The following is a 24,962-nucleotide window of genomic DNA, read 5'->3' as shown; positions in this document are numbered from 1 at the left end:
GTGAGTGAGTGGGTGAGTGGGTGGGTGAGTGAGAGAGTGGGTGGGTGAGTGAGTGGGTGAATGAGTGAGTGGATGGGTGAATGAGTGAGTGGATGGGTGGGTGAGTGAGTGAGTGGGTGGGTGAGTGAGTGGGTGAGTGGGTGAATGAGTGAGTGGGTGGGTGAGTGAGTGGGTGAGTGGGTGGATGGGTGAGTGAGTGAGTGGGTGAATGAGTGAGTGAGTGGGTGAATGAGTGAGTGGATGGGTGGGTGAGTGAGTGGGTGGGTGGGTGAGTGAGTGGGTGAGTGGGTGGGTGAGTGAGAGAGTGGGTGAATGAGTGGGTGGGTGAGTGAGAGAGTGGGTGAATGAGTGAGTGGGTGAATGAGTGAGTGGGTGGGTGAATGGATGAATGAGTGAGTAAATGAGTGAATGGGTGAGATGGTGAGTGGGTGAGTGAGTAGGCCCTAGGCACAGTGCCTACTGTGGAAAATTGAATAATCGACTACAGAATGACGACGATGGGCCAAGCAGATCCCAGGCCTCTGTGGGGGGGGTGAGTGGGAGTAACGGGAACAGATTTCCACAAGTCACGCCGTCACGGTCGGTCCGTTACCGAACGCTCTGCCCGCGAACAACCGTTCGTAATTTGGTTTTGGTCCCACATTTCACGGTTGGTTTTTTCCGCGTGTCAAGCCATCTCCGGACGTCAAGTCGCCCGTCCGCTGCCGCTCTCTCGCTCTCCGCTCGGAAGAAGCCGCCGCTTGTAAATGTGACCTTGTTACCTTTTTTTTTTCCCAGTCTTAAGGCCGTGTTCATTAAAGATGACAACCGCAAAAGTATTTTCTGCCCTGACCTTTTTTTTTTTCCTCTTGGCTCATGAGCAAATCATCCACAATGGAAGCTTAGCAACGTCGGGCCAGGGATAAGTACCTCAATGGGCGATCGCCGCCACCACCGCCACCACCACCAGGGATAGTACCTCAATGGGTGATCGCCACCACCACCAACAACACCACCAGGGATAGTACCTCAATGGGCGATCGCCACCACCACCACCAACAACAACACCACCAGGGATAGTACCTCAATGGGCGATCGCCACCACCACCACCAACAACAACACCACCAGGGATAGTACCTCAATGGGCGATCGCCACCACCACCACCAACAACAACACCACCAGGGATAGTACCTCAATGGGTGATCGCCGCCACCACCACCAACAACAACACCACCAGGGATAGTACCTCAATGGGCGATCGCCCCCACCACCACCAACAACAACACCACCAGGAATAGTACCTCAATGGGCGATCGCCACCACCACCACCAACAACAACACCACCAGGGATAGTACCTCAATGGGCGATCGCCACCACCACCACCAACAACAACACCACCAGGGATAGTACCTCAATGGGCGATCGCCACCACCACCAACAACAACACCACCAGGGATAGTACCTCAATGGGTGATCGCCACCACCACCGCCAACAACAACACCACCAGGGATAGTACCTCAATGGGTGATCGCCGCCACCACCGCCACCGTGCGTAACGCAGGTTGCTGTCGGCTTTTGTGCGGGTTCCGTTGTCAGCGGTGGGCAGTGTGTGGCAACGTCTGTTGTGCTGTACTCTGCTTCAAAGTCTATGCTCCCCACCTTCACCAAGATGCAACTGACCAGCGCGGTGAAGTATGGTCAAATAACTGCCACTGCCCGCCCGGCTTTAGGGGGATGGGGGGGGGGTGGAGAGACTCTCATCATCGAGCAGCGGATAAAAAAAAAACAGCTGCATATGTACATGGGGTTTAATTTCAACCGGCTCTGTCCGAATCAGCGATTCAAATAAAAGAAGATGATGTCCGTATGTATGTTGAGGTTGTTTCACATCGTACGTAGCCAACTGTGCTAATCGAAGGCGGGGGAGGACAACAAAGTAAACATAAAAAGCAGTTCTAAAGAAATGAGATTCAAATCTAGATTATTTAAAAGTATATAACTCCAGTGGCTTCCTAATATCGGAAGGAAGAGAGTTCCAGACGGCCACAGAAACGCATCCGAAAGCGCTACGGCCGTGTCCGCTCGCCACTTTGCCTACCCATGCCACGTCTACAGTTTACCTCCTTTCTGTGCTTCGTTTGGTGTGCTTCCCCCGCACCTCCAATTAGCGCGCTTGGCTACGTACGGTGCGAAAGAAGTTCAACGTAGGGACATTTACAATCATGTAACATTTTTGATGACACCGCTTTAAGGAAGCGGGGGGTGTCGTAGCTGCTAAAAAAAAACACTGCCCGGGCACGCAAGCGTGGCGCCGCCACTTAATCTACAATTTCTCACGCCAGATTACCACCAAGTCTTGTGGCCGTAACGTGCGTTAGGCTGTGAATACTAAGTAACGTGCGCGCGCGCCCGCGGCTAAACGCCGGGCCCCCCCCCCCCCATCGGCTAATACCGCGACACCCACGTCACGGCAAGACACACGCGCAGACGATGGTTTACATTTCGCGTGCAAAAAAAAAAAATACAGAATTGAATTGGCAGTTGCCCAGACCATTTGTAGCATGCATTTATCTTTATATGCCCCTACTTTTAATTAATCCGCTCGAATTACGTGCGTAACGTCATCGAAGAGACTGCTCACGTAACCCACTGCATTAACCCCTCGGTCCTAAAGTGTCCAAGGATTTTGATATCTTTCCGAGGTAAAGGATGATGTCACCAAAAGCACAAACTACACGTACGTGCCCATTGTCAATCCACTGCTGGATGAGGAGGGCCTCCCCCCTGCGCCGTGTGGGTCTTTCCCCATTACTTCACCACCGCCCCCACCCCCCCCGGCACTGGTCGCTGTGGGTTGGTGGTGGTGGGCCACAGCACAGACGTTGCGGCAGGGTGTAGCGGAGTGATGAACGTCCGCTGCGTTTCTCCACCTCTGGTACGATGAACGCGCTTACAAGGAGACCTCTCAGTGGCGCGCTTCCGTAAGCTCAAATTGGTGGCAAGTTGGAGAAAACGCCCCTAAAACTAAAGTTATTGACGACGACGCAAGATTCGTGCGCCAATTAAGCCGCGTGCGGTAAGCGGATGGTAAAGTATGGTCAAACCCGCCCGCCCCCCCCCATACGACCGACACGGCTTGAGCAAAGGGAACTCATCTTCTTGGTTCTTTCGGTAAAGTCACGTAGAATGGAAATAATAAAAATAAACATAATAAAGTAAATGACTTTACTATTATATTTTATTATTATATACTATAATTTTATTATATAAACAATAAAATAAATAACTTTATTATGTTTTATTTTTATTATTTTATTATTTCCATTCTACGTGACTTTACCGAAAGAACCAAGAAGATGAATCCCTGCAGTCACGAAAGCTTTAAATCGAAATTTTATTATGTTTTATTATTTTATTATTTCCATTCTACGTGACTTTACCGTAAGAACCAAGAAGATGAATCCCTGCAATCACGAAAGCTTTAAATCGAAATTTTATTATGTTTTATTATTTTATTATTTCCATTCTACGTGACTTTACCGTAAGAACCAAGAAGATGAATCCCTGCAGTCACGAAAGCTTTAAATCGAAATGTTATTATGTATTATTTTTATTATTTTATTATTTCCATTCTACGTGACTTTACCGAAAGAACCAAGAAGATGAATCCCTGCAGTCACGAAAGCTTTAAATCCAGCGGTGGATTGACAAGAGGGGTCCCTGTGAATTCCGTGCTGCCATCATTGTTACGTCCTCCGGGCAAAAAATACCCAGAGGCCGCCTTCGACCTTAGCGCTGGATAGACCAGGTGGTGGTGGCGCACCTGGCCGAGGAGACACCGGCGATCCGGGAACCACGGTTGATGCCGCTGGCGGAGGACGGGGTAGGATGGAAGGCCTTGGTGGAGTCGCTGCCCCCCCCCCCCCCCCCCCCCCCCCGCGACCAGATTCAGTTCGGAAAAACGGGCCGATATTGACCGATTGGTGTATCTGCTCGCGAACACGAGGAAGTGTGATAATTGTTTTTTTTTACCCTTTTATCTGGCAATAAAACTTACACCTTTTTTTACAAGGAGTCATGTTTGCATAGACCACAATACCTGCGGTCGGAATGCAAAAAAAAACACAACTCTGATGTTTGCACTGTCCTTGAAGTTGATTGGTCCACACCCGAGACAGCTTTCCTTAGAGCCTAGTCTCACATGGTGTTGAACCAGATGACGCCAAAAGGCGCACAACTTAAAGACAATGCACCATCAGAGTATGAGAGCTCGGGGTAAGCATTTACACCATTGGAACCTCATTTGCCAGTAGCAAAATATGATACGAGGAAGTGTACGACGCCATCGCCAATCGCTGCAATGCGTAACAAAGTGATGCGCGTTGGTGCGCTAGCGATTCTAACGCGCGATATCCATCCACAGTCTCGCATTGCAAGATCACAAGAGGTGGCAGAAACTTTGCGAGGGTTTTGCAGCCAGCGGTGGATTGATCGTGGCGGACGACGATGATATTTATTTATCTGTTTTGTGCCCCGACAGATAACCCCCAACCCCCACCACCACGGCCACCTATATATGCGACGGATGTATTAAATACGAGCAGAGATAAGTATGCCGAGAGACGCACGCGTGGCTACAGTCGTGTGTGAACTGACAAATTAGCGGCCATACATTACGTTCGCGCGTGACGGCACACGAGTGAATATATAGATGTGAGATGGGGGGCGCCCGAAACGGACGCGATTAGACGCGCGGAAAGGCCGCGGCGGTGGAATGAAAAGGACGCACGAGCGCACGTATGGATTGATAAATGCGTGGAATGAAAATAATATAGACAAAATAAATCTGCGTCCATGCATCAAACTGCGGCGTTGTTCATCAGTTACGATCCACCTTTCTCAATGCGTCCCCGAAGCCCGCGCTTGCCAAACGGGGAGGTGATGTGCACGCAGCGCGGGGCTACGCGTCCGCATCAGTGGGTAATGTGTGATTGCGTACGGCCCCTTATTTTTTGTCAATGGATGACGGGGGGGGGGGGGGGTCGCGGGTGGGTTATTTGGAGGCCCATCAACCGTGCTTGGTGGCTTCCGGGGTTTGGCGATGGCGTGGAGCGCAGACGGAGCACAGCGCAGTAAAGTACAACGATGGCATTCTGTCCCCGCTCGTGACAACGTAGACCCGCAGCAGCAGCAGCAGCAGCCGCCTTCAAAGCCCGTTTCATGCACGCTGGTGGTCGCCCATCTGTCCTGCTGAGCCTCGATGATCCGATGAGATGGGGCGCGTTCTGGCCGATCTGGTCATTGGTTCTCGTATGTGTGCGTGTGCGGGTGCGTGGGTGTATGTACGTATGTGTGCGTGTATGTACGTATGCGTGCGTGCGTGCGTGGGTGTATGTGCGTATGTGTGCGCGTGTGGGTGTATGTACGTATGTGTGGGTGTGGGTGTATGTACGTAGTGGGGAGCGGTAGTGTAGCGGTTAGCGCGCTGCGCTATGAACCTGGCGACCCGGGTTCGATTCCCGCTCACGGCTAACACCAGTGACGATTATCTGAACCGGTCCTGGGCCTCCCCTAGGTCGACTCAGCCTTAAATGAGTACCTGGTGCGGTGTGTAAACATCGCCACTGGGGAGACAAAGGCGGTCGGGCGTGGTGCTGGCCACCCACCCCCTTGTGTGCCGTTGCGGCCTTCATAGGTGCTCGCTAATAGCACTTGCCCCTACAGTCTGTTAAGGCTATACGGGGGATCTTTGTCTTTGTATGTACGTATACGTGCGTGTGTGGGTGTATGTACGTATGCGTGCGTGCGTACGTATGTGTGCGTGTGTATGTACGTATGTGTGCGTGTGTGGGTGTATGTACGAAAGTGTGCGTGTGTGGGTGTATGTACGTATGTGTGGGTGTATGTACGTATACGTGCGTGTGGGTGTATGTACGTATGTGTGCGTGCGTACGTATGTGGGTGTATGTACGTATGTGTGCGTGTGTGGGTGTATGTACGTATGTATGTGTGCGTGTGTGGGTGTATGTACGTATGTGTGCGTGTGTGGGTGTATGTACGTATGCGTGCGCGTGTGGGTGTATGTACGTATGTGTGCGTGTGTGGGTGTATGTACGTATGTGTGCGTGTGTGGGTGTATGTACGTACGTGTGCGTGTACGGGTGTATGTACGTATGTGTGCGTGTGTGGGTGTATGTACGTATGTGTGCGTGTACGGGTGTATGTACGTATGTGTGCGTGTGTGGGTGTATGTACGTATGTGTGCGTGTGTGGGTGTATGTACGTATCTTGGTCAGTTCACCCACTATCTCCTTTCTCCGTCAAAGAGCGCCTGTTACGAGCCATTCACCACGCCGCAGAGTGCAACACGGCATGGCATAAGCGCCGTGGCAAACTCTCGTTGTTCCGTACATCTATGCACATACCTACGCGCATTTTATTGCCCAGAAGTGAATCTGTGTGCGCGCGGCCGATTGTGTCCCCACGCATGGCATCGCGCGCGTCTGTGTTTGCCAACTTGACTTGGCGTAGCTATAACTTCGTGTGTAATCGTGCTTGCCCGCTCATCTCCCACGCGTACCGTTGTGCAACTGGCCATGCGGTACGGGCAAGTCCGTGCGCGCACACGCACGCGGTGCTGGCCACGTGCCCCCCCCCCACCTCGTGTGCCGTGACAACACTTGCCCCCAAGTCTGTTCAGGCTATGGTGGTGGAGGGGTTGGGAATTCTTTGTCGTTGTGCTCACGCGTACACCGTCTGTCAAGGGTGGCACAGTCGGGTTTTTTACAATCGGGTTTAATTGTCTTTTTATATTAAACCCGATCATCTTAGATTTGGAGAAATCCGGTTTAATTGGTTCTAATTGCAGAACCGCACTTCGCCAACTTCTCAACGATGGGCGTCATCCATTCCAAGCGAAGGAACTCACTGGCGCCCACGATTGTGGAGGAGAAGCTCGTGTTCATCAAGACCAACCTGCCCGCCGCATTCTACGACTACCCCGTGCCCGACGGCCCCCCCGAGTACGATAGCAGCACCGACGAGGAAGCAGCCTAAGCCTTGGATCAGAGTTTCGTATTCATTAAGCCAGGTTTTAATTCCCCGAAATCGGGTTTAATTGTATTAAAGAAAAAACCCGATGCCTGCCGCTGGAAAAATCGGGTTTTTTCCACCCATGACGTCTGTAACGCCCGTGCGTGTTATTCGCGAGCACCTATGAAGGCCGGGATGGTACACGAGGGGGTGGTTGGCCAGCACCACTAAGTGGCGGCGACGTCACCACGGCGTTTGTGCCAGGCTGTGCGCACTTTAAGGCCACGTGAAGTGTCGAACGCCCGCTGGCAAGAGGTCACGGGACAGAACCGGGTGCCATCGGTTGACCGACCGAGATGAGAGACACACACACGTACGCACACACGAGTGTATGCGCGTATGCCAGCACGTTCACACAAACACACGAACACGCGTGCCCACGCGTGCCCACGCGTGCCGCCACTCGCCTGCTTGAAGGGCTGGTAGCGGCTGCCCTCCACGATGCTGAGAACTTTGAGCTGCGCTGGCATCACGCGCGCCGGGTTCTCCAGCTGCTCCGACGTCGGCTCCGGCTCCTTCTTTTTCTTCTCCTCCTTGTCCTTCTCCTTCTCTTTATCTTCGTCCTTCTTCTCGGCCTCCTCCTGGAGCGGGAACCCAAGGGATGAGAGGGGGAAGAGGGCGGCGGCTTCAGACGTGGAGGGGGGCGGGCGACGCGCGGAATAACAGAACGGCCTGGTCACGGAGTGGGAGCACCGCCCCACTTACGCCGGTCGGAATGTACGTACGTTGAACTTCTTTCGCGCCCTACGTAAACCAGCCGTGCTAGTTGCAGGTGCGCGTGTAGGTGTATGTATGCACGGTGAACTTCTTTCACACCGTACGTAGCCACCCGTGCTAATCCGAGGTGCGGGGAGGAAAGACACCAAACTAAACCCAAAAAAGCAATTCTAAAGAAATTAGTTTTCAATCTAGATAATTTTAAAGTGCATAGCTCCCAGTGGCTTTCTGTCGGAAGGAAGAGAGCATTCCAGACGGCCGCGGAAGCGCATCTGAAAGCGCCGCGCGATGCCGTGACCACCGTCTTTGTTCGATGGCTGAGCAGCCAAAAGCCGCTGGCGAGGGCGATAAACCCGACGGTCGTGTAGTCACACAGCTCATGTGCTGTTTGACCACACTTCAACCGTGCTGGCGAGTGCGAGTTGGTGAAGGCGAGTAACACCACGGACGTGGGAGCGTAGAAGTACAGCCAAACAATGAGCTTCTGCTGCACTGCCCTCTGCCAGCACCACGTGGCGGTGCTGGCAGTCGACAAAGGACGACAACTCGGCATGCACGCCGGTTGCACCCTCGAGCCTTCTCCCGGCTCAAATAAAAACCATGCTTAGCTTTTAAATCCTAATGAGCTCGGGTGAACTGCGGTCATAGAAGCTGTGCCCGCACGGTCAACCGTGTATCAAGAGCGACACGAACATTGGCGCTTGGTGCGAGGGACGGTGCGCAATGAGACGGCCGCCCACTCAAGAGCGTGGAATCGTCGTCAGCGGTGGAATAAAAAAAAAACTCTGAGGTTAACGCTCAGCGCGAGTGAGATCCTGGGTTCGAATCCGCACAGTGAAGCGAGTTCGTGGTCTCTGCCACGGTCACCGATGATGGCACCAAGCAAGAAAAAATAAAACATCACACAGAATTTAATTCTGCACTTAATTTGGATTCTTATCGGGGTTTTTTTTAACGGTCATCGGTGACCATATCTACTGGAACTCGCGAACACACGGCAATCTGGTTCAATCACAGGCAGAAGAGCCTGGAAAACAACCCATGTAATCTCAGCCGTTGTCAGCTCAGCACACTTTGATCTCTGTGGCCACATTGCTCCACTTCGAACCGTGAATAATTGTAAATGTTTCCCCTGTTTCTCTTGGTAAAAAATGTTTAAGCTGAAGACCGTGCACAAGCTCAGCCCCCGTGTAACGGAGATAAAAGAAATAAAAGATTTATATGAAATAAAAACATTACGACGGGAAGGGCGCTTCATCACTGCCACTTAAAATATATTTGAACGATTTTTTTTTTTACTGCAAAGTTCGTACAAATGCACAGCGGGGGGCTCATTCATTGTGCTTGGAGCTCAACGGAGTCCTATTTACGACCGACGAGGATTGGACGTAAATCCGCTCGCTTTTCACAAGAACTTCATGAACCCTCTTCCCGCTCCAAGACGTCTGGAAGTTTGCAAAGTGGGTGGTGTCCCATTCACCGCGGAATCTCGGAACGCGCGAGCGATTCAGCGTTCATTTTATTTAGAGAGGCGTAGTAGTTGCGCCGTTGTTTTGCAAGACGTCGTGCTCACCGCAGAAAACTGTGGTGACATGACCACACTCTCCGGTCGCTGGCGTCAAACTGTGCCACACGCCGTACTACCCCGCATGGCATTGTGGGAGCCTCGGCACCGATAAAGTTATTTTATATGTACACGTACATCATCGGAATGAAAGGGTTAATACATGACTGGGACTGCCAATCTGCATAAACCTTAATAATCGGTTGTGTCGGGTGGTGGCGGGTTTAACGACACATTGATATTTACGTGCTCCAACCCAAAAAAAACTCAATTATGGATAATATTGGTTGCGAAAGCGTGCCACGTGTTAAACTGCATAAGGAGCTTTGCAAAAATTATAACGAAGAAAAAATGGAATTGCCGGCACCTGGTCTTCCTTCAAGTTCATCACGATCGCTTCCGAGGGGCGGCAAGGTTTGGGCGCACCGTCCTTCACATTTGTCCGTTGTGTGTTCACAGCACTTTGAATTTTTCTTTTTAAACGTTGGGCTGCAAGGTGGCCCAGAAGATGGCAGTACGAGAACAGAGGTTTAATTTAATAATTTTAAAGCGAATGAAATTTAACGATCTAGTCATTGCGTGGTAAACATACGCATGCGACAAAATGATTGATGTTGATGATACGCCACTACCAAACAGGACCAGAATCAACAGATTGAAACCCGGTCAGACTTTGATGTATAAATCAAGACGTGAAGAAACAGATTTCTGGAACACCTTCAAATCTCATCAGAGAAATGTGTGCAGAATATTAACAGTACAGAATTTACTTTTGAACACGACATAACTAGTTCTGGCGACACTACAGAACTACTTCCGATGGGCTCTGCGGGCAATTGTTGTTGTAATAGCAACATCGTCCAGTGGATGGCGACAATGACGGTCGAAAAATGTGCTTTGCATCAATTCTCTTCATAGCTTCATATATCTTTTTTTAGTCCTGCCCAAGCCCAATTACATTTCTTAACGGTCAATAAAACATCTATATAACTTGCGTAAACATCACCTGTTCCAAGCATCTTCTTTTCTTCGGCTTGTGTTGCTTTCCCTATCGTATCAATGTGCCTGTATAATAACGCAATATAATCAGTGGACGTCACCCCAACGTCACGTGGCACACAGAGCAACCCCACAGGAACGATAAGCTGGAGAGCGGGGACCTCCCCCTGTCCACGATTTCAACTCGTCGCCTCCCAACTGCGAGTCTCATCGGTCGAACCCACTGCGTTCAACGGCAGGGTCGAGACGCATTCGCAAATGTGGTGTCTGAATCAGAATCAGTATTTATACTGGAGGAGGAATCCGATGAGCCGTAAAGCTCTTTCTTCACAGATGTCCAGTCGGGGCACGGTGCCAGAACTACTATTTTTATTTGCACCTGGTAAAGCTCACTGAGCTTATTAGCTTATTCTGCACAAGCAACCTGGCCACAAATTATATCTCACTTGATACAGCTATCGTGCTGTGACTATTCCACCTGAAGACGGAAGCTTGTGTTGCCTCCGAAACGTCGTGATTTTTATTTTATTTTTATTTTACTTTCATTAATTTAAATTTTTTACCTACGTGACTTTACCGAACAAACCTAAGAATTTTATTTTTCGATTTAAAGCTTTCGTGACTGCAGGGATTCATCTTCTTGGTTCTTTCGGTACGTGACTTTACCGAAAGAACCAAGAAGATAAACCTAAGAATATGAATCCTTGCAGTCACGAAAGCTTCAAATCTATAATCACAAATTATAGCTCAACGAAGTGGCTTATTACGTGGAAATGCATAGCAGCTAAATAATCGAAACAATTTAAAAGCATGTTTCCATTCGCGGCATGCCGCGCACACTAACAGTTGTTCGCGACAGCGAGCCAGAGTCCACGTGCCGGTTGCCACCAAATCCACCGCGAGCATCCCTGCCTCCTGGGGCCAGTGCGTGCGTGCGTGCGTGCGTGAGGAGCCGTGCGGATTTTTAACCCCATCCCGTTCCGAGACGTGCGCAAGTTGAAGGGTGGGTGGCGTCTCCGTTCACCGCCGAATCTCGGAACTCGTGAGCGGCTCAACGTTCATTTTATTTAGAGAGGCGTAGTAGCGCCGTTGTTTTTTTAAAGACGTTGTGCTCACCGCAGCGAAGCGTTGCGACACGAGCCGCCACTCTATGACGGCCGGCGCCAAACTGTGCCACACGCTCTTGTGGGAGCCTCAGTACCGATAAAGTTATTTTATATTCTTGGTTCTTTCGGTAAAGTCACGTAGAAGGGAAATAATAAAATAAAATATTCTTATTTCCCTTCTACGTGACTTTACCGAAAGAACCAAGAATATGAATCCCTGCAGTCACGAAAGCTTTAAATCAAAATTTAAAGTTATTTTAGTTTCTCTTCTGGTTCTGTTCTGGTGACGTACACAGGAACAGAACCAGAAGAGAACCTGATGGAGTGCACTACGTCATTGGAATGGGAAAGGGTTAATTTAGCCGCATGTTTAACCACGCACCCGCTGCGTACGTTTTAATAACCGTACTCCAAGCGGCTGCGTGCAGGGGTCTCGTGCCCCTCGGGAAATGAACAACCGTTTCCTTTCATTTTCGGCTCAAGACAATATAATAAATGTTCCGTTTTTACCACTCGATGGCGAAATGGTGACCTCGATCCAATGAACACACGGGGGTTGTGGCCTAAACCGGAGGCAGTTTAGAGAATGTCTATGTTCATAGAATGTATGTGTCCATTACGATAATTAAATTTAATAAATAGTACTCGGTTTTTAAAAGCCATTTCTCGAATAAACGATGACAAACTTGCACCGACTAGTGCGATGAATTGCGGTTAACATGCCCATGAACTGACAATGCCAATGTAATAATAACAGAAATGTAAAATAATAACATGGAAATTGTTCATAAACTTCCTTTTCGTTATGCGACAATTCATAAACACTTTACCACGCTGATCGTTGCATGCTGGGAAGGGGGGGGGGGCTGCAGCGGTTCAGATATTATCCACCAATAATCTTGAGCTACATAGCTCTTTTTACAGAAGCGGCCGAGAACGCGCGTTGGAGGATTTCAGAGCGCCGTGCCCTAACCCACTGCACCACCGCTCCCGGTGGGAGCGTTGAATCAATTCTGTTTACATCTACTAGACGGCGTCGTTCAGCGGAGACCCGTGTAGGTTCACAGTAAGACCTGGCGACAAGAAATTAAACCGGGACAACGGCCACGCACGCGCGTGTGTGTGCGCATGCGTCCCTCTCAAACATTCCCCCGCACTAAATGTAACCAATCGTCGCACGCGGCGATGCTTTAAAAGCCTCAGACGCAGCTCACAGACGCAACACCGCGGAGCAAACGCACTTGCAGCAACAAAAGCTCAGCCACGCTGTCAGTCGAATTAATACACGCGTGCGCTTTTTGTGCATCTGTGCGCGCGTAGACATCCATCCGAGGAGTGGTGGGCGTAGCGGTTAGGGGTGCTGCACCGTGAACTTGGTGAGTTTGTCTTCTTGGTTGTTTCGGTAAAGTCACGTAGAATGGAAATAATAAGCTAATAAAATATAATAAAATAAATTCTCACGACGTTTCGGCCACAACGCAAGCAGCCGTCCTCAGGTGAAGAACAGGTCTGTCGATAAGACAGTGAGTTTGGTTCGTGGCCAGGGCTAACACATCGGTTGGGAATGATTATCTCAACCGGTCATTCACCTCCCCTGCCTTCTCCCTCCACCCCCCCAATGCCCCACTTCTGCAACCCACACCAGCTAGAGTGGTGAAGTATGGTCAAACGACACGGTGCGGAGGAGGGCTTCATCCCGTCATGGATCGACAATATAATGTAAATTATGATGTTGCTTCATGTTACTTTTTTTGTGTGACTAACCGTTTCACTGACAAGGAGTATTTTTTAACAAAACTAAATGTATCATACTTCATGAAGGATTCCAGAATGCAGACAAAAATTTAAAAACAAAGATTCCCCCTCCCATAAGTTGCTGGGTATTTTTTTTCCGCATCGACCGCGTCCTCCACTCGAAAGTCCTTAACCTGTTTGTTGCAAACCAATTTACGATTTTCACCTCCGGCGTGCCCATTATCGTTGCCGGTGTGTCGACCCCTTGCCGGAGAGATAACGGCCTTTCCTTCAGGGAGAGCCGGTCCCCGGCTGCGAGGCGTGTGCGATCGTGATCGATTGAATTGATCTCCGGCGGATCCTGTCATAATTTCCCGGCGCACTTAACAGCACCGATATTACTCGCACGGCCGACGCTCTCTCCGAACGCGACGCGCAGACAAAAATCATCTGCTTATGACCGTGTTGGCTACATCTTCCCCCACAATTTTTTTTTCTGTTGTTGTCCATCCTACATGTGTTCAAATAGTGCCAGTTTCCTTCTCATCACTGCCTACATCATCACCATCATCAGGTTGTCTTCTTCAACGTGCAACCTTTTTCTGACTTCTACGTTAGTCACTCTTCCAGTCCAGTTTAGATGCAGTATCCTTCTGCAGCAATACATTTCGAATGTCAACATCTTATCTCTGTCAATCATGTAGATAAAAAAAACGTATTCTGCCTATGACCGGTCCACACGTAATGTGCTGGACCTCGTCCCTATCATCTCAGAAGCGACGCAGAGTTGAAGAAGCCTGGACAATTTCGATTTAAAGCTTTCGTGACTGCAGGGATTCATATTCTTGGTTCTTTCGGTAAAGTCACGTAGAAGGGAATCGAAACGTCGTGAGAATTTTCAAAATGTAGTATTTTTATTATTTTATCATTTCCCTTCTACGTGACTTTACCGAAAGAACCAAGAATATGAATCCCTGCAGTCATGAAAGCTTTAAATCGAAATTGAACCGCCTCTACGGGGAGAGTTTCCACATAACTTCACCTGATGATGATTGCTTGTGTTGCAATCGAAACTTCCTGAGTATTATGTTCCATTTCAATTATTTTATTATTTCCCTTCTACGTGACTTTACCGATGGAACCAAGAATAGGAAGCCTGGACAATGCTTTAGCCGGGCGACGCACGCCCTTGCGAGTTGCTACGTGTGGCTTGCGGGTCTTGCGCGTACGTACGTAGAACTTCTTTCGCACTGTACGTAGCCAACCATGCTGATCGGAGGCGCGGGGGAAGCACACCAAACCAAGCACAGAAAGGAGGTCAACCGTAGACGTGGCATGGGTAGGCAAAGTGGCAAGCGGACGCGGCCGTAGCGCTTTCGGATGCGTTTCTGTGGCCGCCTGGAACGCTCTTCCTTCCGATATTAGGAAGCCACTGGAGTTACGCACTTTTTAAATAATCTAGATTTGAAACTCATTTCTTTAGAACTGTTTTTTATGTTTAGTTTGTTGTCCCCCCTCCCCCCCCCCTCGGGAGGCCGTGGGCTGTACTGCGTGGGCTGTACTGCGTGGGCTGTACTGCGGGCGGCAATGCAGCCCGCGCACCTCCGATTGGCACGGTTGGCAATGCACGGCGGGAAAAGCCAGCGTAGCAAAATCCACCGTTCTCGACTGTACTGCGCATGTCCGCCAACATCTGTGCTACTCACCATGAATCGACTCGACACTGGGCTGACAGGCGTGGTAAAAGTAGAAACAAAGCACACGACGGGCATGGCAAGCTGGGTTGGGGTCTTCATCTGGCAGTGGATTGACCAAGGGCTGTATTGCTGCTACCGCTTGCTACGTATAAGATAATGCTGAGGACGCGGATGGGTACGTGCACGCGCAGATACACGCGGAAAAATTTGCTGACGAACAGAAAAAAAAAGTAACACGCGTGCCCGCGGCGCAAAAAAAAAATTAAAATGTTAACTCGGCGCTCGGAGTGAGATCCCATCTGTGAGGCGCAGATGCTGCAGACTGCTCGGACGTGGCGCTAGTCTGTAGAGGCGTGTGCGCAATCCTTGCAAGTGTAAACTGAAAAAGCAAAGAAGAAAAACCGGGCCGTACGCATGGATTATGCGACGATTTGCCACATGCATTTTGTCCTCGGAAGCATTTAGTTAGCAGGGGGGGGGGAAGCCGATGGGGGTAGCTTCCAGGGCAAAAAGTGTTTTGTACGTTTGCAAATAGTTCTTATTTGCTCCACTCTGAGTCTCCAGTTAACATCTCGTCACCGGGCGCCACGGTGGCCTGGTATGCAGGAGGTCGTGGGTTCCATCACGACCCTGACGCCTGTTGTATATTTGGAGTTTGGTGTTCTCCCCGTGGCCGCGTGGATTTCTTCTCCGGATCATCTGGTTTTTCCCTCCACATATAAAAGCAACGTGGGTTTGTAGAGTATTTTGCTGCTATAAATGTCCACATAAGCCACTTCGTTGACCTATCATTTGTGGCCAGGTAGCTTCTGAAAAAGAGCTCTACAGCTCAGTGGGCCTTACCTCGACAAAAAATTTGATTCGTTAAAATTTTCCCGTTCATTCATATTGGATCATCTTTACGAGAGTTAGCGGTTACGGGTGGTCGGAGAGAGAGAGAGAGAGCTTATGCAAAAAAAATGCCTTCAATCCTCAGTTGGAAGCATTAATAATCAAAAATTCCTTATCTCAAGACCAAAAGATGCTAGGCTCATCGCTTAGACAGAAGCCAGAGGGGGGGAGGAGGAATACAAACATCCGATTGACGTTTTGCTCAGCTGACATTTGGCTGCCACGTTGATGCTAAGCAACTGCACACTGGCTTTACGAACCCTTCGCTAACACTGCCTGAAAATATAGCCTGAAAAGCCACGGACAATCGGACATGTGTGCACAATAACCGAGAGAGAGAGGCACAGTGACAATAATGCGCGTGCACGCGTGTTAGTTTTACCAATGTTTGGAATGAGATGAGGTCAATCTCTGTTTTTCCCAGCCTAAGCATCATCTCCATCCGCAAGCTATTATTAATTACCCATTCCTCTTACCGTATTCTCTGTATTAGAAGACACTCCAATGCAAACAAAATGCACCCCAAATGTGTTTCCGGGGTCAATATCGACTTATAACACAGATGACACACAAAGATAAAGATCCCTCATATAGCCTAACAGACCATTGGGGAAAGAAGTGCTGTTAGCGACTACCTATGAAGGCCGGAATGGCACACGAGGGGGTGGGTGGCCAGTACCACGCCGGGTCGCCTCATCTCTCGAGCGACGATGTTTACACACCGCACCAGCTACTCATCCGAGGCGGAGTCGAAATGGGAGAGGTCTTTGACCAGTTCAGATAATCGTCACTGGGGTTCCCAGGTTCGTAGCACAGCACGCTAACCACTACACCACCGCTCTTCCACAGGTGACGCACACACAAGAGCGCACACACCAAAATGCCAGGTGAGGGGAGGACAGAGTGCATCTTGCACATCAGAAAAAACATGGTAATAATTCTAGATTTGAAGCTTTCGTGACTGCAAGGATTCATATTCTTAGGTTTTTTCGGTAAAGTCACGTAGGTAAAAAATTCAAATTAATAAAAGTAAAATTAAATAAAAATCACGACGTTTCGGAAGCAACACAAGCTTCCGTCTTCAGGTGGAACCGTCACAGCACGATAGCTGTATCAAGTGAGAGCTATCGTGCTGTGACGGTTCCACCTGAAGACAGAAGCCTGTGTTGCCTCCGAAACGTCGTGATTTTTTTTTCATTTTTATTTTATTTTTATTAATTTAAATGTTTTACCTACGTGGCTTTACCGAAAAAACCTGAGAAAAATTGTAATAATTGCTTGCGTACATACCAACGTATTTAGTGACACGTTAATTGATATTGGTACACCTGTGCATACCCAGGAAGTGACCACTGATATATCCCTCGTTCTCCACTAATTAAGTTTGGCAAAAGTAACCCGGATTAAGTGATTTAATACGTAAACAGTGATGGAGTTTCAGCATATCCGAAGATACACTACGATTGTAGGTGATCAGATATTAATGCTAACTAGAATGAACCCTCATGCTAAAAGTACCCTTAACCCAACGATGAACTTCTGGCGAATTGCCCGATGATGCTGGATGCAATTACCAGCGAAACGTCGTACTCAAAAATTGTAAATGTTGTGGTTTCACGCTTCAACACACCGGTGGGCTAAAGCAGTGAACTATTTGTCTTTTGTCAACGTGACACTTTTTTACTGATTGACCGTGTCGGGTGGTGGAGGGTTACGACACATTTATAAATAACGCGATCTAATCCAAAAACGTTGATTATGAATAATATTGGTCGCGAAAGCCTACATGTTAAATTAACCCTACTTGTAAGATTAACCCTATCTATTACCCTTTCCAAAACACGAACTCTAACCTAACCCAGAAACGAACACTAACCCCTGCTGCTAACACGACTCATAACACTAAAGCTATGCCTATCCCTCATCCTATATATAAAATATATCCCTGTCCATAACTCTTACCCATAACACCTAACTCTTTCGCTAACACTATTCCGCAACCATATCGCAAACACCAACACTATCCCTAATTCCTAACCCTGCACCTAACACTAACCCTGCACCTAACACGAACCCTGCACCTAACACGACCCCGTAACCCTATTACTAACACTACTCCCAACACTAAGCCCAACCTATCCCCTGACTCTCGGTGAGCAGGGATGATTGACTCTAACGTGCGGACGCCAGGCATGCAGGTCAGGGCGCGCCTCGCGTTAACCCGCGCACGCACGCACACACGCACACACGCACACACGCGCACGCACACACACACACACACGCACACACACGCACTCACACGCACGCACACACGCACACACACGCACGCACACACACACGCGCACACACACGCACGCACACACGCACTCCTCACCACTTCCATCCTCTCTTCCTCCTTCTTCTCCCGTTCCTTCTCCTTCTTCTTTGCTTTGGCGGTGATGGACAGCACTGCGGTGGAGACCTGTAAGCGGCGGCGGCGGCAACAACAGCAACGACAACAACGGCGCAATTCATTACACCTCGGCCCGCGCCCTCACTCGCAACGTTAAGTGACACCTGCGAGCGAGCGATAAATGGATTGTGTGTGTGTGTGTGTGACGTGACACCGCATTGTATTCAGGCGCGTCTCCACCATCCCCCGACCGCCCCCCCCCCACCCACCGGGTCACCCGGGTTGCCCTCTCACCTTTTCCTTCTCCTTTTCCTTGGGCACCTCGAGCGGGGCTGGGTAAGCGAACGTCGACGGCTTGCAGCTGGACTTGTACTGAACCTTGGGCATCTGCGCGAGGAAACGCGCCGCGGGCATTAAACGACGCCTGCGGAAACGGGGGAGTTTGGCGATCGGCGCAACGCTTCCACGACGGTGCGTTTGTCCTCGCAAGCGTTCAACTGGCGGTGCCGCCACAGCCGACCGGACAGGTAGCTGTAATCCTCGCACAGTTAAGCAATTTTCGCTCGGGTTTGAGTCGTCGGGTGTTTTGCGAAAACCCTTTAATGGATGTGGCCAGGTTTCATTAATGCAAGTCCTGCGTGGCAAACACAACTTAAGGCCAAAGTTTTGTTCACGTGGGATTATCTCCGCGGGTGTTATCGTACCCCATCCCGCCCCGGTTACGGGCGGACAGACGGACAAGAGGGAATGCTTCAATGCTTTCAACTTCAGGTGGGAAACATCACCAAAATCCCTGACACCGAGTTGAGCGAGTCTTGTGTCGCGCTGTAACGTGCCCGCGTTTTGTTACAATAAAAGCAAACCAAACATTAGGAAAATCGCCGCTGTCGACATCGTTTAATAACTATACAAGCAAATCCATTGAATGGTGGAAGAGTCCAAAAACATCCATGGGCAAGATCCTTCTAAAACCCCCAAAAAAGAATAAATAAAACTCAGCTAAGCCTTTTCGGGACAAAATAAATGACTTTAAGCTCGTTTGAAATATGCTGCTTTGAAGCATCAACACAGCATCGCAAGACAGTGGAAGCCCAGACACAGCTCACACCTGTAATGACACTCTCTGTCAAAACCAATATCCGTGACCCTATATTCCTAGGAGGGACATGAATCTACGGCGCTCAGCAGAGATTCTCATACTGTGTGCCTAATCTTTCGGTGACTCGTGTCCTTTTCATTGCAAACTGCTTCCTGCCACCACGATTGAAAAATCAGGCCTTGGTTCAACCCATCACGTGCCATGCTCGGCAACAAAACAGGACAAGAAAATATTTACGCTACAAAATAATAAATCCTTCCGCGGGGAAGCACACCTGGAGGTAGGGTTAGTGGACTCCGTGCATATCTGTCTCTGTGTGAGAGTGCATTCACGTGTGTGTGTGCGTGCATGTCTCTGTGTCTGTATGTCTCTGGGGAGCGGTGGCGTTTCTGTGAGTGCGCTGCGCTACGAACCCGGCGACCCCGACTTCAATTGCCGCTCACGGCCAACACCAGTGACAATTATCTGAACTGGTCCTGGACCTCCTCTAGGTTGACTCAGCTTTAAAATGAATACCTGGTGCGGTGTAGTAAACATCGCCACTTTGGAGACAAAGGCGGCCCAGGTGTGGTGCTGGCCACCTACCCTCTAGTGTGACGCGCCAGTCTTCACAGGTGATCGCTAACAGCACTTGCCCCAACAGTCTGCTAAGGGTCATACGGGGGATATATGTCTTCTCTGTGAGTTTCTCTGACTGTGCATGTCTCTGTGCTTTTTTCTTGGTCCGTGTGTGTCTCCGTGTCTCTGTGCGTGTTTCTCGTGAAGGACGCTACTGGGCAGTTGAAGGCAGTCGTCCTCCAGCAACAACAGAGGGCAGAGGAGCGATGCTCACAGCAATGAGCGGAGTGCCGGGCAGCTAAAACGCAGCAAGTTGTCACAGTAGGGGGCACAGGTGATGCATTGGCCAGTTATCTCAGCGAGTCAACCCATGGCACCTGGGTTTGTCCCGTGACCTCCTGCCAGCGGGCGTTCGACACTTCACGTGGCCTTAACATGCACATAGCCTGGCACAAGCGCCAGGGTGACGTCACCGCCACTTGGTGTCGAATGGCGTTTTTTGTTGTTGTTGTTGTTTGCACAACTGTGCATGCATGGCCGAAGTAGTTGAGAGGGCCTGGGGCTGGGGTTTGACGGCCGTCTGCTGCGATGGAAAGGGTGGTGTGGGGTGGGGATCAGATCGGCCGCTCAACATCTAGGATTGCCAAGCTCACCGGTCACGAAGCACTGTTCTGCATGATCAACAAATTATCTTCGTTCGTTATCGTCATTTGTGTTCTCTCATCCATCCTTGTAGGTTATTGGCTGTAGGTTATTAACGGGCCGAATTAATATCACTGCGTTAACAAAACAATAAAACGGGCGCAAATTTTAAGGAAACAATCAATTAGGACGTCGCCGATAAAAACAAAAATACACCACATCTCACGAACGGCTAAGACGTCCAAAGACCCCCGCCACGACTCGAAACTGAAAATTCGGCTTGGCTTTTGTTTTCGTTCTCTGGAAACCTGCCATGAAATAATCACTTTTCATCGTCACCCAGAGCCTTCCCCGCCCGCCGCTCAGGGCTATTCGACAATCGTACAGCAAGCAACACCACCGAGGGGCGTTCGTCCTCTCTGGCATCAAGATAACGACGCGCGCGCCTTTCACGCCGGGATGAGCCACAAGTCAACCGGGGTTTTTTTTTTATCGCCACCGCGCACCCAGCATCCACGTTATCTATAAACAACACAACATTTATGGGATTCATTTTTGGGGCCCCTTTAAATTTACCGTTCCCCTTTCCGCTGGTGGAGGCAGTAATGGGATAATTATTCAGCTTAAGTCGTCGAGATTTTTTTGCTTTGCCCCATCGTACGAATACCTACGCACGCACGGGTATCCATCATTATAATTACATTTCCACAAGCGTTGTTGTTCATCACATGTTGCGTCTCAAAATTATTGGGTGATCCACTTATATATACCCCACCGATATTTAATCAGCCTCTTTACTTTCTTCACAACAGCTGATTGAATACCGCAAAGCGACGGCTCCGTACATTACAGAGAAGAGGGTTAACATAATTAACAAGTGTCACTTTGAATACGAATTTCACTACAACTGCTTTTTTTATCCACTGCTGGATTAATGCCTTTGGTGGGAAACGTGTAGAAGATTTAAAATAAAATGTAGCTTTCTCTAAAAATTATTCCTATTGTTTTGGTGGGGCATCTGCAGATGGATCACCTTGTACTTTAAAAATACTACAAGCGGAGGAAATGCCTCGTTGACCATCTTGAAATGTTTCTAGCCGGGAAAAAATATCTAATTTAGAACGAGAATTAATTCCAAAGTTTCTGTATTATAGCAGACAAACACTTTATAGCCACGACCGTAATGTAATATATTACCACCGTTAAAACATCACGCAAAATAATTCACGGAAACTTCACGCCACACTTGGAAGGCAATGAATGAAATCTTCCCAAGAAATAGCCGTGCCAAATGGGACGTAATACATAAAAAAAAATGCATCTGCATTGAAGATCATGCTAACCGTTCGTTAAGAAGCGTCGGCTTGGGAGGGACACGTTATGGCAGGCAGGGGTGCGGGCAAGACTAACGACGGAGTGGCAGCCAAAGGATGGAGCCAACCACATTTAGAAACAGGCACTGAGATCATTACTGGTAGGAACCACCTGGTTCCACCAGCCCACAGGGGATTATTGTGTCCGTCCGTCGTGCATCCAAAAATGGGATAGGTGGGGCTGGGTGGACAGGGGAGGGTAGGGAGGGGCTTGGTGGGGAGGGTGGGGCTGGATGGTGGGAGGGGTGGGGCTGGGTGGGGAGGAGCTGGTCACCCCGTGGTGCCCTTATAAAACTCAACGTTTAACCTACTCACGCCGGCTTGTGCCCGCCCTCACAGTCGGCCATATTTGCGGAATACACCACGCCGCCGTTGACCCTGGCCATTGACCGAGCAACCCAACGTTCCTACCAGCTCCCTCCGCAGCAGGAATGTGTTTAGATGATTTTGGTGCTAAAATATCCAAACGATGGGCCACTTTGTTGAGCTATCATTTATGGCCAGGTCGCTTCTGAAAAATAAATTAACACCTCAGTGGCCTTTGCCTGGTAGGATGGGGATGGTTTAGTTTCATTTGCATGCGTTTAGGTGATTTGTTTACATTTCTCGTACTCTGCGTGATCGTGTTTTGCACTGTTTGTTGCTGGAATGTTCTTACCCGGCACCTTACTGGACATCTATGAAAAAAAGCTTCATAGCCCATCAGATTCCTCCAGTCCAAATAAATATTCCCATGATTCTGAAGCGGCCCAGGAGGAACATCCACCGCAGTGAAATGATCGATGAAATCAGCGCGAGGCGAGGCTCGGCTAGGCTAGACAGATTGTTACATTGCAAGGCCGTGAGATATGGCGACAGCTTTGGGGATGCCTTCGAAGCAGCGCACAGACGGAGGGGCTGGTGACGATGAAAGATCCCGAGTGCAGCCAAGTTTGTGCGCCCAAGCCCACGAGTTGGTGCGTGTGGCGGGAGTGCCTAGGGTTTTTTTTTTTTGGACGCATCGGTCAATCTAGAGGTGACCCCGCGAAAAATCAACAGCTCGAACGAGACCACTGCTGGGATTAATTCTGAAAACGTTGGCACCGTCGCACACTGCACTCGTTCGGCACCCGCCGCTCACCCTGCGGCCGCACGCTCGGTGACGACGGACCGACGCCGGAGAGAGCACGGCATTTTCGTTCTTACGTTACTTCCATTACTCGTGTAACGGAGCACTTCCCCGCACACGCAGCGCAACGTAATAGACGCGCGGCGTCGCTACCGCTACCGGCCCGACGTTAATACCCCGCCCAGTCACCCGTCCCCCGGCCGCCGACGATGACCTGGCACCACCAACCACCGCTCACCTTGAGGTCCTTGTTGAGGCCGATGCACGCCGTGGGCGTGAAGGAGAGCGACAGGAAGTGCGAGAGCGGGAACCAGAACCAGAACTGCGTGAAGACCAGCACGCCGACCACGGACGGCATGTGCGTGTGGCCCGTGCGCGACTGCAGCGACACCGTCATGTTACGGCCACCTGCAATGACATGCAAACACAGAGGAGCATTGCCCTGGTTAGCCGTCGTCATCATCGTCGTCATCGTTGTCGTCGTTGTCCTTGCCCCGCACCTGCGATTAGCACCATTGGCGTATGGGCGGTGCGAAAGAAGTGCAACATACATACATCGTCATCATCATTAGCCATGAGCTATCCACTGCTGTGACGGCCGTTGCCGTCACGTAACGATATGCCGTGTGTAACAATCTCCCGAGCAGCTGCACACACGACTGATCGCTGTTACGAATCCAATTACCATCATCAGTTCTACATGGAAAAATCCACGCGAACACGGGGAGAACATGTAAACTACAAATATACAGGCGTAAGGGTGCAGGATCGAACCGACGACCTCCCGCTATACTAAGCGAGGAAGTGAACACCAGCCAAACTGCAGACAACACAAAGTCATCGCAACAAACAATAGGAATTAACTAGAGGAAACGACAACAAAACATATCCCACCGTGAGAGGCGTTAGAAACCGCACACTTTAATAACGGAGATTTCACGCCGCGGTGGACCGGGAGAAGATGAGACGAAACCTCGGTGCCAATTTATCGAGTCGCGCACACCGTTTTGCCGAGCAGTCTCAAATCAACCCAGGCTCGCTCGCTCGCTCACGCGACGGGGACAGCTGCTGACAGTTTTGACGGGTAGCTAAAGCGCTCCCCTAAATAAAATATGTGAAGCGGTGCATTGCGTACGACGGCCAGAGATGAACGTGACAGGGAATGCCATCGGCTGAGCGGTGCCGGCTCAGAAGGGGGGGGAAAAATCGCGGGGGAGCTCAAGCGCCGAGAGGAAGCGCGCCGACATTGACCGTCGACCTCCAAACCTTGAGCCAACATCGATAAAACGATGGACGGATGTGTAACGGCCCTCGCACCTGGGTTCGATTTCAGCAAGATCTGAACCGGGTCCCTTCAAATGGTGGATTTTGATGCACGCACTAGCAAGCCCTGCTAAAAAGGTACAGGGGCGAACACTTATTCAATTAGTATTATACAATACATGCCACCGACGCATATCAACCGCACTGAAAAATCATGACCGTTTATAGTTGTGCTGCGGCCAATACGTCCAGAAGGCCCCATGGGGCTAAGCAGCGGTTCTCTGCTCTTGTAACCGCTTCGCTCATAAGCAATTCACACGTGTGGACACGTGGATTTGTGTCACTTCATGTTGCCGAATGCCTCGTGCCTTTGTCGAAAGCTTGTCTTTTGGAAGACCGAGTGGTATTAGTCAGCGAGTGGAACATTACCGTCATATATACACACCCACACAGACAGACTTCTTTGTCCAGGTAATAGCCTAGCAGTGAGTAAGCCTGTCTCTGGGGCAGTGTGCACAAGGGTGAGCTGTTCAATTCGCTCGGTAATTCTTGTAAGGTATTGCCCGAGCGTGCCGTACGCAGTGATGAAGTCCTACAAAGATGCCTCGGGTATATTTCGCAAGAGTCCCAGAGGCAAGATCCCAATGTGCTAAACAAAACAAACAAAGTATCGATTTGAAAAAAACAAATCAAACACAGAGTTGTTAAAATTACAGCCAATTGGGACATCAAGTACCAAGGCTC

The 24,962-nt window shown here is 49.8% G+C and overlaps 1 protein-coding gene across 1 annotated transcript in view; it reads right to left on the bottom strand.

The window, feature by feature from the left end:
- PSMD1 (proteasome 26S subunit, non-ATPase 1) overlaps nt 1–24,962 on the bottom strand; it is a 156,103-nt gene that overhangs the window by 14,299 nt on the left and 116,842 nt on the right. Inside the window, exons 18-21 of the mRNA XM_061575041.1 lie at nt 23,194–23,363; nt 18,470–18,562; nt 18,158–18,244; nt 7,483–7,656 (exon numbers count right to left, since the gene is read on the bottom strand). Of these exons, the coding sequence (XP_061431025.1) occupies nt 7,483–7,656; nt 18,158–18,244; nt 18,470–18,562; nt 23,194–23,363 (524 nt within the window). The remainder of the gene's footprint in view (nt 1–7,482; nt 7,657–18,157; nt 18,245–18,469; nt 18,563–23,193; nt 23,364–24,962) is intronic.

The sequence above is a fragment of the Lethenteron reissneri genome, chromosome 57, assembly GCF_015708825.2.
Source record: "Lethenteron reissneri isolate LAM-NWPU_2019-01 chromosome 57, ASM1570882v1, whole genome shotgun sequence".
NCBI classification, from domain to species: domain Eukaryota; kingdom Metazoa; phylum Chordata; class Hyperoartia; order Petromyzontiformes; family Petromyzontidae; genus Lethenteron; species Lethenteron reissneri.
This window is presented reverse-complemented; position numbering and strand designations above follow the sequence as displayed.